Source organism: Narcine bancroftii, chromosome 13 (genome assembly GCF_036971445.1).
Source record: "Narcine bancroftii isolate sNarBan1 chromosome 13, sNarBan1.hap1, whole genome shotgun sequence".
NCBI lineage: Eukaryota > Metazoa > Chordata > Chondrichthyes > Torpediniformes > Narcinidae > Narcine > Narcine bancroftii.
This window is the reverse complement of record NC_091481.1, coordinates 43,560,845-43,577,031: the sequence shown is the minus strand read 5'-3', so window position 1 is coordinate 43,577,031 and position 16,187 is coordinate 43,560,845. Positions and strand designations below refer to the sequence as shown.

Sequence of the window (16,187 nt, the reverse complement as noted above, 5' to 3'; positions counted from 1 at the left end):
ACACACACACACACAGAGTTCCAAGTGCTAACACACACACACACAGATTTCCACGTGCTAACACACACACATTGTTCCAGAGGCAAACACACACACAAACACACACACACACAGAGTTCCACGTGCTAATACACACACACACATACACACACAGTTCCACTTGCTATTACACACATACACACAGTTCCACGTCCTAACACAGACAAGCACACACAGAGTTCCATGTGCTAACAACACACACAAAGTGTTCCACGTGCTAACACACACACACACACAGATACACGTGCTAACACGCACTCAGAGTTACACATGCTAACACACACTGAATTCCACGTGCTAACACACACACACACACAGAGTTCCATGTGCTAAAACACACACACAGAGTTCCACGTGCTAACACATACACAGTTCCACGTGCCAACACACACACACACAGAGTTCCACCTGCTAACACACACACACACACACACACACACACACACACACACACACACACACACACACACAGAGTTCCAAGTGCTAACACACACACAGAGTTCCATGTGCTAAGACATACACACACACACATACACACACACACACACACACATACACACACAGAGTTCCTTGTGCTAATACACACACACTGAGACAGTTCCACTTGCTAATACACACACACAGTTCCACATGCTAATGCACACACAGTTCCATGTGCTAACACACACACACACACACACACACACACACACACAGAATTCCACGTGCTAACACACAAACACACACACAGAATTCCACATGCTAACACACACACACACACACACACACACACACACACAGACACAGAATTCCATGGGATAACACACACACAAACACAGAGTTCCACATGTTAACACACACACACATACACAGAGTTCCACGTGCTAACACACACACACAGAGTTTCACGTGCCAACACGCACACATACACAGAATTCCATATTCTAACACATACACACACTGAATTACACACACACATACACACACACACTGAATTCCACATGCTAACACGCACAGAAACACACAGACAGAATACCACATGCTAACACACACTCAGAATTCCACATGCTAACACACACACACACACAATTCCAAGTGCTAACACACACACACACACACACACAGAGTTCCATGTGCTAACACACACACGCATGCACACACACATAGTGTTCCATGTGCTAACACACACACATACACAGAATTCCACATTCTAACACACACACACACTGAATTCCACGTGCTAACACACACACACATACACACACACAAAGAATTCCACGTGCTCACAGACACACACAGAATTCCACATGCTAACACACACAAAAACAAACAGTTCCACGGGTAACACGCACAGATTTCCACGTGTTCCATGTGCTAACACACACATACACACAGTGTTCCACTTGATAACACACACACATGCTAACACACACACAGTTCCTCGTGCTAAGACACACAGACAGTTCCACGTGCTAACACACACACACACACAGAATTCCACATTCTAACACACACACACATAGTTCCACATGCTAACACACACACACACAGAGTTCCACGTGCTAACACACACACACAGACACAGAGTTCCACGTGCTAACACACACAGTGTTCCACTTGATATCACACACACACATGCTAACACACACACAGTTCCTCATGCTAAGACATACAGACAGTTCCACGTGCCAACACACACACACACACAGAATTCCACATGCTAACACACACACACACAGTTCCACATGCTAACACACACACACACACACAGATTTCCATGTGCTAACACACACACACACACACATGCACAGTGTTCCATGTGCTAACACACACACACACACACACAGTGTTCCACTTGATAACACACACACACACATGCTAACACACACACAGTTCCTCGTGCTAAGACACACAGACAGTTCCACGTGCTAACACACACACACACAGAATTCCACATGCTAACACACACACACAGTTCCACATGCTAACACACACACACACAGAGTTCCATGTGCTAACACACACACACACACAGAGTTCCACATGCTAACACACACACACAGACACAGTTCCACGTGCTAACACACACACTCACAGTTCCACGTGCTAACACACACACACAGAGTTCCATGTGCTAACACACACACACACCCAGAGTTCCACGTGCTAACACACACACAGACACAGAGTTACACATGCTAACACACACACATAGAGTTCCACGTGCTAACACACACAGTTCCTCCTGCTAACACACACACACAGTTCCACTTGCTAACACACACACTGTTCCACGTGCTAACACACACATACACAGTTCCACGTGCTAACACACACACATACACACACACAGAGTTCCACGTGCTAACACACACACACACAATTGCACGTGCTAACACACACACAAACACAGAATTTTACATGCTAACACACACACGCACACACATTTCCATGTTCTAACATACACACACACAGTTCCACGTGCTAACACACACACACACAGAGTTCCACGTGCTAACACACACACAAACTTCCACGTGCTAATACACACACACACTCACTTCCACCTGCTAATACACACACACTTCCATGTGCTAATACACACACACACACACACACACACACTTCCACGTGCTAATACACTTAAGCTTGTCTATCTTTCCTACAATTCTTTTTGCTTTGAAATATAATTTCCACCACGCCCAACCCTTTGACTTCTGAGGCAACATAATTTTCCTCTTCCACCCCTCTATCTGCTCTGGCACTCTGGTTCCAATCCCCTTGCAAATCTAGTTTAACTCACCCGAACAGCATTAGCAAACCTTCCCACAAGGATATTAGTCCCCCTCCTGCTCAGATGCAAACTGTCCTCTCAGAACAGGTTCCCTCTTCCCTGGAAGAGAGCCCAATGATCCAGAAACCTGAAGCCCTCCTTCCTGTATGATATCTTTAGCCATGTGTTAAGTTGCATTATTCTCCTATTTTCTAACCTCACTAACTCTGGAATTGATGGTAGTTTCTAAAGTTTTCTCTTGCAGTTAAATGCAGACATCTGAAAATGGAGTCAGTGATCTTTTCCAACACCATTAGTCATCATAGTTTTAATCCATGTGTTCTCAGTGATCTAATGAGAATGTGAGGAATTGAACTATTCTCAATGTTACTGCTGAAAATGTTAATCTTTTGTTGTATGCATTGAAAGAGTTTTAATGGCATAATTACTACCAACTTAACAGTCTCTCTTGCTCTAATATTCATTTTATTGAAGTTTTAACATTGAAATATAATTTTGAATTGTTTTGTATTTCATTTTCTAATTTAATCTCATACATATTTTCCAATCTTGTTTGCATTCTACGAAATGTCTTAAATTGTCGTTACTTTTAACAAAACGTTCTAGTTTGTTGTTTATGAGAACCCTTATCAAGTATTGCCTCATCATCTTCATTGACAGGATCATCATTTGAATTAGCAGAGAAATCCTCCATTCAGCATATTAATGTTTCTTTACTATCTTCAACTAGACATTTGCTCGCCGTGCTTTAGGGAAGATCAGTGAATTAAGCCAGTTGGAAATGATGAGCTCTTCTCCTCAAAGTCCTGAGACTATCAAAACATTTCGGGAGGTCACTGTCAAGGTACCCTGATGTGGCAAAATAAAACTTCTAATGAACCTTGGCATTTTCCATGTTTAGGGAAAAATACATTTGGATTGAAACTGTATTGCTTATTTTAGGTATCTGTAATGATTTTTAAAAGAACAGTTTTTGAAAGTAGAAGAAAACCAAAAGGTATTTTGCGACCTAAATTGAAAACAAACTACAAGGAGATGCAAAATGTAAGTTTTTAATTAACTGGAACATTTTTTTTATGTTTAACCATAGTTTGTTTGAGGAATATGTCGTTGTGATGGTCTCAAGTTGTTCTGCATAAATGATTTGGGAGGTTTATTTTCACACAGGTGTTTCTTTGATCTCTAGCAATCATTTTTTATTAAAGATAAAGCTTTCGCATTGATGGTTCTTAACATTTAAAGAGTGACTGTGAAACAATGAGCCATAAAACATAGATCAATCAGCACAGTACAGGCCCTTCACCCCTAGATGTTGTGCTGACCCATATATTCATTCTTTTAAAAAAAAAGCACTAAATCTCCTCCTATCCCATAACCCTCTATTTTTCTTTCATCCATGTGTCTGTCTAAGAGACTCCCCAATGTTTCAGCCTCCACCACCATCACCAGCAAGGCAATCAAGGCACCCACAACTCACTGCATTAAAAAAAATCTTACCCCTGATGTCTCCCCTAAACTTCCCTCCCTTAATTTTGTACGTGTGTACTCTAGGATTTGCTGGTCCTGCCCTGGGAAGCAGGTGCTGGCTATCATAACCTTGTAGACCTCTATCAAGTGTCCTCTCATCCTTCGATGCTCCAAAGATAAAAGCCACAGCTCTGCTAACCTTGTCTCATAAGACTTGTTTCTCAATCCAGGTAACATTCTGGTAAATCTCCTCAGCACCCTCTCTGTAGTTTCCACATCCTTTCTATAATGAGGTGACCAGAATTGAACACAATAAGGTCTTAACAAAGATTTGTGGAGTTGTAACATGACCTGAATTTAACCCCTCCCCCCATTAATGAAGCCCAGCATCCCATAGGCTTTCTTAACTATCCTATCAACCTGTGTAGCAACCTTGAGGGATGTATGGATTTGAACCCCAAGGTTCCTCTGTTTATCCACACTCTTAAGTAGCTGACCATTAACCCTGTACTCAGCCTTCTGGTTTGTCCTTCCAAAATGCATCACCTCACACTTATCTGGATTGAAATCCATCTGCCACTTTTCTACCCATCTCAGCTCCATCCATAACTCTTCCAACATTCGTGTCATATGCAAACTAACTGACTCATCCTTCCTCCTCTTCATCCAGGTCATTTATAAAAAAATCACAAAGAGCAGGGGTCCCAGAACAGATCCTTGCGGCACTCCACTAGTCACCAACTTCCAGGCAGAATGGTTTCCTTCCACTACTACTCTCTCCTTTCTTCATACAAGCCAATTATTTATCCACACAGCCAAGATTCCACTAATTCCATGCCTCATGACTTTCTGGTTGTCTCTCATGGGGGGCCTTGTCAAATGTCTTGGTAAAATCTATGTAGACCACATCTACTGCCCTACCTTCATCAATTTCTTTTGTTACCTCCTCAAAAAACTTAATTAGACTCGTCAGGCATGAACACAAAGCCATGCTGATTTTCCCTGAGTAGACTGTACTTCTCCAAATGCTCATAGATCCTATCCTTAAGAATCCTCTTGAACAGTTTTCACGCTACTGTTGCAAGACTAATTGGTCTGTAATTCCGAGGATTCTCCCTATTTCCTTTTTTTAAACAAGGGGACTACGTTTGCCATTCTCCAATCTTCTAGCATCTCCCCTGTGGCCAAAGAGGATTCAAAGATCATAGCCACTACTCCAGCTATTTCTTCCCTCACCCCACAGAAGCCTGGGGTATATTGCGTTTGGACTCGGGGACATCAATCGATATTTATAAAAAGATCCAACACTTCTGCTTCCTTAATCTCCACACTGTCCAGCACACAGGGCTGTTCAATTTTGACCTCACTGTGATCAAGGTCCTTTTCTCTTGTGAATACTGACGCAAAGTATTCATTTAGGACCTCCCCAACCTTCTCTGCCTCCAGGTACATATTGTCTCCTTTATCCTTTAGTGGCCCTACTTTCATTCTTGTTATCCTTCTGTTCTTCACATACACATAAAACGCCTTGGGGTTCTCCTTAATTCTACATGCCAAGGCTTTCTCATGATCCCTTTGATGTCTCCTAAATCCTTTCTTAAGCTCTTTCCTGGCTACAATATACTTCTCATGATCCCTTCCTGCTTCCTTCTTCCTCTTGACTAGTTGTCTGACCTGTTTCATCAGCCTTGGTTCCCTTTTCCTACTCTCTTTTCCCTGTCCCACTGGGACAGTCCCATCTTGAGCCCTGCACAAATGGTCCCTAAACTTCCTCTACATTACTTCTGTGATTTCACCCTTGATCATCTGCTTCCAATTTATTCTTGCTAATTCCTGCCTCATCCCTTCATAATTAGCCCTTCCCCAAATGAGCACTTTCCCATTTTGACTGTTTTTATCCTTTTCTATAGCTATGTTGAAGCTAAGGGAGCCATTCCATTGTCTTGGTATGAGCACAAATGTCCTCCTTTACAGCTAATCAGTGTGGTCATGGAAAAGTCCCTGTTTTAGAACTTTTTTCTCTTGCTCTCAGATGGGAGAAGATTTTTCTTCCTACATTTTTCTATTGTTACATCTCTTGATCTATCTTCTTTGGTCATTATGAATCCAAAATAGTCTAATTTGATTAGTAGCAACATAGTGAATGTTATTTATATATCTGGAGCGTGTAAAAGAGCAGAGGGATCAAGGACTACAGATACATAGTACCTTGAAAATAGTGTCACAGGTAGATAGGGTGGTCAAAAGGCTTTCAGCACATTGGCCATCATTGTCACACAATTGAATACAGATGTTGCAGTTGTATAAGGCATTGATGAGGTCACATTTGGAGTATTGTGTTCAGTTTTGGTCAAGATTGGAAAGATGTTGTCAAGCTGGAGGGAGTGCAGAGAAAATTTATGAGGCTGTTACCAGGGCACGTTGGCCTGAACTATAGGGGGTGGTTGAACAAACAGGGGCTTTGAAGTGCGGCAGGGTGAGTGGTGATGTCATAGTGGTGTAGAAAATCATGAGATGAATAGAGTGGGAGAACATTGAAAGTCTTTTGCTTGGAGCAGGGGAATAGGTAGCCAGAACACCTATTTAAGTTGAAGGGGAAGAGATTTAATAGGTACCTGAGGGTTAACTTTTTTTTTACAGAGGGTGGTGGGTTCATGAAACTAGAGGAGGTGGCTGAGGCAGTTTCCTTTGCAACTTTTAAGAAACATTTGGATGGCTACGTACATAAGATGGGTTTAGAGAAATATGGGCCATATGCTGGCAGGTGGGAGTGGGTGAGACATTTTGGTTGGCATGGGAAAACTCGGCTGAGGGGTCTGTTTTTATGCTGTTTGACTCTAATATGGGATCTTCAAGTGCTCACACAACTACATTTTTGATATGTTTAAGTTTATTTGTCACAAAATTCCAAGTGCAGTGAGAAGGATTCTTCTGCAATTAGATAAGTAGGTTATCTCTAACATTGTTACAGCCAAAGTTCACAATTTACAGTGTAGGATTACAATGGAAAGGAAGATCAATGTGCATGAAGCAGGGCAGCATAATAATGTTGTTGTGGGCTTCATTCAGGAGCCTGATGGGTGCAGGGAAGAAACCATCTCTAAGTTTGTTGATAAGTGTTTTCACATTCTTTGAAGCTTGACCCCAATGGGATGAGGGACAAGAGCGTGTAGTGTTTTTCAGTATGTTGGATGCTTTTTCTAAATTAGAGACGTAGATGGAGTTCTTGGAGGGGGAGGGAAGTTTGCATTATGTTCTGAGCTGTATTCTCTACCTTATGTAGCTACTGATCTTGAGCAGAGCAGCTCCTGAACCACATTGTGATGCATCCAGCTATTCATCAGTTACTGATTGCTCTGTCAATCACACTTTTTAGTTTGTCTTGGACTTTCATAATTTTACATGCACAAGTGAACTCTTCCCCTTCCATTGTTCCAAACAAAACTCCCAAACTGATCAGATTCATCGAGTCACAGAATTGTACAGCATCGAAATGGATCCTTATGCCCACGTCTATGTTGACCATCATTCCAAACTCCATGAAATCCACTTAACTGCTTTTATTTCCTTTTGTGTTCTGCTCATTCAAGTACCTCAAACATTACTATTTAATAGAATTAAGGCCACTGGTCCCATCATGCTCCCTCTCTGACACTATGCTATCATTATAGAACTATAGGACATTACAGCTCAGGCCCTTTAACCCTTCTAATCTTCCTTCTTAAGAGGTGATTGAGAGTAGCCCCTTCTCCATGTGGACCATCTACATATTGCTTCAGGAAACTCTTCTGAACACCTTTAAGAAATTCTGCCACATCAAATCCCCAAGCACAGTTAATATCAGGGACTTTAAGATTAACCCTATCCATGAATTCCCAACAAATTTGCTCCTCTAATTCCCGATGACTATTGTGGAACTATTAGCATATTCCTACCAAATTGATCACCCCTTTCCTATCCTCGCAGGTTGTTTCCCCCACCCACCCAAGATATCTTCATAAAGTACTGCCATAATGTTCTCCCCAATAAATAATGTCACTATCCCTCCTCCCTTAACTCCATCTCCTGTCACACTGGAATCATTGGTACCCTAGAGCAATGAGCTCTTAGTCCTGCCCATCTCTCAACCATGTTTTCATAATGGCTGTAATAACACAATCTCTCGCTGATCCATGCACTGAGTTCAGCTGCTTTGCCTGTGTGGACCTTTTATACTCCCTGCCCTGCCCTGCCCCTGCCTATCCTACTGATTAGATTTGCTTTCTCTACCCTCAACAATTGTTTAATTTTTCTCAACTGCAGAGTCCCCTGCTTCAGTTTAAATTCATTCAAATACATAACCGAATACCCCCCTCCAGCAAGGATATTGGTTCCCACTTCAGTTCAATTGTAACCCATCACTTGTTTACAGATCACCTTTGCACCAGAAAAGATCCCAATGGCCCAAGTGACTGAAGCTCTTTTGTCTGCTCCCATACATTTGTATGCACATCCTTCTCTTCCTCCACTTGCTGACATAAGTTACAGGGAGTAGTTCTAAAGCATCATAAACTGCAATTCTCTGGCCTTGGAAAAGTTCTGGTAAATTTTCACATTAGCCTCTTTAATGTAATCATATCCTTCAAGCGGTAATGGTGATGAGGACTACACACAAAATTTAACTGTGGCATAAATGATGTTTTGCATGACCTTCTGCCCTTGTATTTTATGCCCTGACCAATAAATACATTTTGCCACCTTTGTACTTGTAGCTACTTGTTTGGCCATAATACCAAAAGAAGTGGTCCACTTCAGCCTGTTCAGACATTCAGTAGGATCAATACAAATCCCAACATTCTTCAGGTCCATTTTGCTGTCCTTTCCCTATCCCTTGATTCTGTTGTTGGTTAGAAATCGGCCTTAAATATACACAGAACTCTGCTGTAACCACTTTCCGAGGCTGGATTCCAAAGCAACGAGAGAAGAAATTGTTTCTTTCTGGTTCTGAACTCTCCCGTGAGAGGAAACATCCTCTTAGCATTTACCCTTCCCAGCCCTGTAAGAATTTAGCTTCAGGCACCTGTGGGCATGCACTTAAAATCCTTCTGTTTGTTTACAGTTATTATGTTTGAATATTTATCATCTGTTACTTTGCTTTATTTGCCTTTTACCTGATGCATGAGTTTACACTTCTCTGGAATGAATTCTATTTGTCATTTTGTGCCTATTTAACCAGCCCATTGAGATCATCCTGCGACCAAGAATGTTCAGAATCATATGGCACAGTAACAGACCCTCCTGTCCATTTATATGCTACATTGCAAAAATGGCTTCTTCCTCGTTAGCTCTGATCTTTTTATTTGTCCCCATTTCTTATCATTGCATTTAAAATATGAAGAATTAAACACTGTCTAAATGTTTTTTTCTTCTGTCTTTAGTTTCTGCTTTCCAGACTCATTTACTCAACCACCAGCTTCCACATACAATTTTGCCAATTTTAATTTCCTTAATTATCATGTGCACAAAATGTGCAATTTTGTTTTCCTTGTAATTGAACATAAAGAGATTCCTCTAGTCTAGTACTACTATTGAGACAAGAAGGGGAAGCAAAAGAGAGACCCTTCAGAGGCATCGAATGTCAGTGGATCCTGCCACCTCCTCCAGTGGCTTGCCTCCTGAGTTTCCTAACCACACAGCCCCCTGTCCATTCCAGCAGTGAACCCAAGGTCATGGCATCCAAGATACTCTCCATTCTTTCCCACCAATTGGGTTTAAAACCCACCTCTATCACTCACCCTGCAAGGATAGTTGTCTCATTGAGAAATAGGAAGTAGAGAGATGAAGTAGTCAGATGTTTGGAGGTGAAAGCAGAGTAAGGACTGCTTTCCATTCTGCAAATGGATGGATTATATGTGGCTCAAGAATAGTATTTGTACTAAAGAGAGTACATTCTACTAGACTACTGTTACAATGCCAGTGACCTGGGTTCAAATCTGTCAGGAGGTTGTACATTCTCCCTATGTCTGAGTGGGTGCTCCCATTTCCTCCCACCCTTCAAAAGGTACAGGAATTATAGGTCAATTGGGTGGAAGAAGGTGACATGGGCTCATGAGCCGGGAAAGGCCTACTGTGCTGTATGTCTGTCAAAATTTAAATTAAAATTCCTGAAGTATGAGCATACTCTCTGACAAGCTTGATGGCTTACCAAATAATTATTTCTTAACTCCACATAAATCACAATTAATTTTACAATCGAGCTATTATCTTGTTGCCTTCTTCTGGACTGATCTTCTTCTTTAATATCCTCCAGCAACCCTGGCCACACAATGCCACTGAATTTCTGCTGGTGGAAATGTTTAGTGGCAGTGCAGCCCAGTTCCTTGCCATTTCAGAAACTTTGTCATGTGGTAATCGACGTGTTCTTCAGACAAAGCCGCCTTTCCCAGCTGAGCAAGAAATACTTGATGTGACAATGGAACTTTTCCTGGCAGGCTTGCTACTCCTTTCAGGTGGGTTTTTATATAACTATGGATGGCATATAACTATATACTATATATAACAATGGATGGTATATAACTATATACTATATATAACAATGGATGGTATATAACTATATACTATATATAACAATGGATGGTATATAACTATATACTATATGTAACGATGGATGGTATATAACTATATACTATATATAACGATGGATGGTATATAACTATATACTATATTGTGCACTATTTTTGTTTAACCTGTATCATTATAATAGTTATTATAAAGAACAGAATTGTAGTTTGATAAGTTCTTTGTCACACTAAGGTGGATGAATTAACAGCAGAGGTGAGTGTTGATGGTCATGGAGTTATACACAAAAGTTTGCAGACACAGTGATTACAGTGAAAAAACAGAAATGCTGGACGAACTCAGCAGGTCTCGCACCATCCATAGGAGATAAACCATATAACAATTACAGCATAGAAACAGGCCAACTCGGTCCTTCTAGTCCATGCTGAACATTTTCTCCCACCTAACTCCACTGACCTACACTCAACCTGTGACCCTCCACTCCTATCCCGTCCATATACATGTCCAACATTTCCTTTAATGCTAATATCGAGCCTGTCTCCACCACTTCACACACCCACCACTCTGAGTAAAGAAGTCTCCCCTCATGTTTCCTCTAAACTTTTGCCCCCTAATTCTAAGCTCATAGCCTCTCATTTGTAAATTTCCTTACATAAAGAAAGAAGTCTCTCCATGTCCACTCTACCTATACCCCGAATAATTTTGAATACCTCAATCAAATCCTCTCTCAACCTTCTACGCTCCAAAGATAAACCTAACCTTTCACAAGAACTTAAATCCTGTAACCCCAGCAATATTCTAGTAAATCTTCTCTGCACTCTCTCCAAATTGTTGACATCTTCCCTATACTTTGGTGACCAAAACTACATAATACTCTAAGTTTGCCCTCACTAATGCCTTGTACAATTTTAACATAACTTCTCAGCTCCTAGACTCAATGCTCTGATTTATAAAGGCCAGCATACCATAAGCTTTCTTCACCACCTTATCCATAATTGATGATTCAGGCCTGAGCCTAACTCAAAAGAAGTGAGACATGAAGGTCTGCAGCTGCTGTGATTATCGTGAAAATACAGTGATGATGGAGAAACTCAGCCAGTCTTACAGCATCCACGGGAGATAAAAATACTGTATATTACCAACGTTTTGGGTCTGAGCCCTTCCTCAAGGTATGAATAAAAAAAGGAGTGACAGGCATCTCTATAGATGACTGGGGGAAAAGGGAAGGATGGGAGGGGGAGTACAGACCAACAGACAAAAGAGGTTCATTGGATATGATAAGAGGACAGGTGAGAGGATGGGTAAAAATTGATATTGCCTCTGTGAAAGGAGATGGAGGAAAAAGGGAACACCGAGGGAGAGAGAGAATTAAAAGGCTGGGGAGTAGGAAAGGAAAGGCAGGGGAGGACCACAGACTAACAGACAAAAGATGATAATTGGACATGGATAGGACAGGAGCAGAAGAGTGAGAATTGATCAGGGAAGAGGGTGGCTCTGTGAATGCAGATCCAGATGAAAGGAGACAGAGAGCTAGAGGAAAGAAGAAATAGAGATAGTGGGGGGGGGGGCGGGGGAACCAGAGAAGTTGATGTCAATGGTATGCAGTTGGAGGGTCTTCAGACTGAATATGAGGTATTGTTTCTCCATTTTGCGGGTGGTCTTCGTCTAGCAGTGTGTGAGACATGGGCAGACATGTCAGATTGGGAATGGGGTGGTAAATTGAAATGTTTCGTCACTGGGAGATCCTGTTATTACAACGGACAGAGTTGAGGAGCTCATTTAAGCGATTTCCCAGCCTGTGTTCAGTTTCCCTGATGTAGAAGAGGCCACAACGAGAGCACCAGATGCAGTAGATGGCCCTTACAGATTCATAACCAAGTGTTTCTTCTCTGTGAAGGTCCAGTTCTGGCACCTCATTATAGGAAAGACATGGAAGCGCTGGAAAGGGTGCAGAGGAGATTTACCAGGTTGATTATGCATTATGAGCAGAGATTAAGGGAGTTAGGGCTTTACTGTTTGAAGAGGAAGATGAGAGGAGAAATGATGGAGGTAGACAAGATAGTAAGAGAAATAGATAGAGTGGATGGCCAGCACCTTCTTCCCAGGGCACCACTGCTCAATACATGAGGGCATGGCTTTTAGGTAATGGGTGGGAAGTTCAAGGGAGATATTAGAGGAAGGTTATTTTTTTACCCAGATAGTGGTTGGTGCATGGAATACATTACCTGGGTCAGTGGTGGAGGCAGGTTCATTGGTGAATTTCAAGAGAGAACTATACAAGCATATGGAGGAATTTAAAGCAGAGGGTTATGTGGGAGGCAGGGTCTAAAGGTCAGCACAACATTGTGAGCTGAAGAGCCTGTATTGTGCTGTATTGTTGTGTGAGATAAAGAATATGTAATATTCTCAATTCATGAGCCTCTGCAACTGGATCCTTGACTTCCTTATTGGTAGATGACAGGCAGTACAAATTGGAAACAATGTCTCCCCCTCACTGACGATCAAAACAGGTATGCTTAGCCCTCTCCTCTACTCACTGCATCATGACTGTGTGGCGAGGCACAGTTCAAATGCTATATTAAAATTTGTCAATGACACCACGGTTGTTGGCAGAATCACAGATGGCAAATGAGGAAGCTTGTAGGAGGGAAATAGATCAGCTAGTTAAGTGGTATCACAATAACAACTTTGCACTTAAACATTAGCTAAATCAAGGAGATGATTGTGGACTTCAGAAGGAAATCAGGAGAACATGAACCAGTCATCATCGAGGAGTCAGCTGTGGAGAAGATCAAGAACTTCAAATTACTGGATGTCAACATCCCTGAGGATCTGTCCTGGAGACTCCATGTAAATGCAATCACGAAGAAAGATAACTCTTGAAAACTTGTACAGGTGTACCTTGGAGAGCATTCTGGCTGGTTGTATCAGTGTCTGGTTCGAAAGTGTCAGTGCTCAGGTCAAGAAAAACTCCTAAGGATTGTTAACTTGGCCTGCGACATCATGGGTATCAGTCTTCACTCCATTGAGGCTAACTATAAGAGGTGGTGTCTTAAGAAATCAGCCTCCATCCTCAAAGACCCCCACTACCCAGGCCATGCCTTCTTCACTCTACTACTATCAGGAAAAAGGTAGAGGATCTTGAAAATGAGCACTCAGCAGCACTTCTTCCCCTCTGCCATCAGATTCCTGAATGAACCTCACTTTGTCTCTTTCTTTTTCTTGCACTTTTTTAAATTTTGAAATGTGATTTGTAGAAATATTTGCACTAATGCTGCTGTAAAACAATGAATTTCATGATGTGTTCATGACAATAAAATCTGATTCTGGTTGTCAAGGGGATTCTTATTTTACAAGGTCTGCAGATACTGCAGAATTGGAGCAACCCACAAAAGTGCTAGAGGAACTCAGCAGGTCACACTGCAAATTCAAAGAAGTTCCTTGGCAGTCAATGTTTCAGGGCTGAGCCCTTCGTCAGGAATGCCCAAATAAGAAGGTAGGGAAGGGGCATGCAGGTGACAGGTGAATGCTTCTCAGGGGATGGGGAGTGAGGTTAAGGAATGAGCTAAGAGGTGACAGTGAAATGGGGCAGAAGGCTGAGAAAGATACTCTCAGACAGGAGGAATGAAGAAAATGGGGTGGGGTGCTGAAGGAAGGAAAGTGTGGATGATGGGCAATACTTTATTGATTTTATTTTTAGATTCTGTTTATCTTTGTTTGAGTAAATCACTTTTGCATTCTATACAGCCCTCACATGGAAATCATTATTGAAAAAACATATCAAGACATTTAATAATAAAAGGCACAGTCTTGATTCTAATCCAGTGTCCAAACAGTACTCAATGACAGCGAGAAGCATTGTTATATTGATTCGTGAAACCACAGAAATTTTAATGCATCTAGACGAAACAAAGTTTTGGCAGGTTGCTAAGTACAGAAGAAATTGGAGCAGGAGTCAGTCTGACCTGTTGAGCCTGTTTCCACATGCAATAATGTCATGGCTGATCTGACCATGAACTCGGCTCCACCTATCTACCTGTTCCCATCGACACTTAATTTCCTTACTCTGCAGTGTCTTAAATGTATTAGATGAGGCAGCCTCTACTATTTCCGTGGGCAAGGAATCCCACATATTCACTACATCCTTGGAAAATCAGTTCCAGCTCATCTCCATCCCAAATTTACTCCCCCAATCTTGAGACAATGTCCCCTATAGTCTTATCTACCAGTAGAAACAGCATTCCTGCCTTATCTCTTTCATAAGTTTCAATAAGATCCCCTCTCATTCTTCTGAATTTCAACAAGTATAGACCAAGGCGACTCGATGTCTCCTCATAGGCTAATCCCCTCATATCCAGACTCAACCTCGTGAACATCCTCTGCACTGCCTCCAAATCCTTGGATCTGGTAGAATGCAGCTTGGGCTTCTGCCGATAATGGGAAAGTTGTCGAATTAATCGGGGGTGGGCTTTATTGGTGTAATTAGGCACCCATTGTGCATAATAGGAAAACAGCCCCAGGCATATCTTCAGCGCTTTTAGGGTGTTTGAGACTGGGAGCTCCATAAGGAGTCACATGCAGTCAGGGTCCAGGGCAATGACACCATCTACCATGATGCATCCGAGAAGGGCCAGGCAGTCTGTGTTGATCATACACTTGTCCTTATTGTACGTCAAGTTGAGAGACTTGGCTGTACATAAGAACTTTGGGAAGTTCGTGTCGTGGTCCTGCTGGTTGTGGCTGCAGATAGTGAGATTGTCAAGATATGGGAAGGCTCTTCCACCATCCGATCCATGACCCTCTGAAAAGCAGAGACACCGTTAGTAACACCAAAAGGCACCTACAGGAAGTGAAAAAGTCTGCCATTGGCCCAAAACCCGTGTAGAGCTGATCGCTCGGGCAAAGGGGAAGTTGATAATAGGCTAACTTGAGGTCAATAGTCAAAAAAACTCTATTATGCGACCTTGTTGACCAAGTCGGCTATCCGGGGTAGAGGGTACGCATCCAACTGGGTGAAGCGGTTAATGGTTTGACTATAATCAATCACCATCTGAGGCTTGCCTGTCCCTCTGACCACGAGGACCTGTTCCCTCCAGGGGCTGGAACTAGGGGCGATGATCCCCTCCACCAAGAGTCGCTGAACCTCGACCCGGGTAAACGCTATATCCTCAGTGGTGTAGCGCCTGCTCTTGGTGGCGATCGGCTTTCGGTGGCGATCGGGGTGAGGTTTGCGAAGTGATGGAGGGGCCACTCGCAGAGTGGTGAAGCTGTAGGTCGATGCTGGAGGCTGGGTGCTTGATTGGGGGGTGGGTGTGGTCTGCAAGCTGTGGGTTGCAAACAGTGAGCAGCA

At 42.3% G+C, this 16,187-nt stretch overlaps 1 protein-coding gene across 1 annotated transcript in view; it reads left to right on the top strand.

Moving 5' to 3' along the window:
* cfap54 (cilia and flagella associated protein 54) overlaps nucleotides 1–16,187 on the top strand; it is a 1,315,566-nt gene that overhangs the window by 787,745 nt on the left and 511,634 nt on the right. The window contains exons 7-9 of the mRNA XM_069909968.1: nucleotides 3,543–3,656; nucleotides 3,755–3,856; nucleotides 10,569–10,767. Of these exons, the coding sequence (XP_069766069.1) occupies nucleotides 3,543–3,656; nucleotides 3,755–3,856; nucleotides 10,569–10,767 (415 nt within the window). The remainder of the gene's footprint in view (nucleotides 1–3,542; nucleotides 3,657–3,754; nucleotides 3,857–10,568; nucleotides 10,768–16,187) is intronic.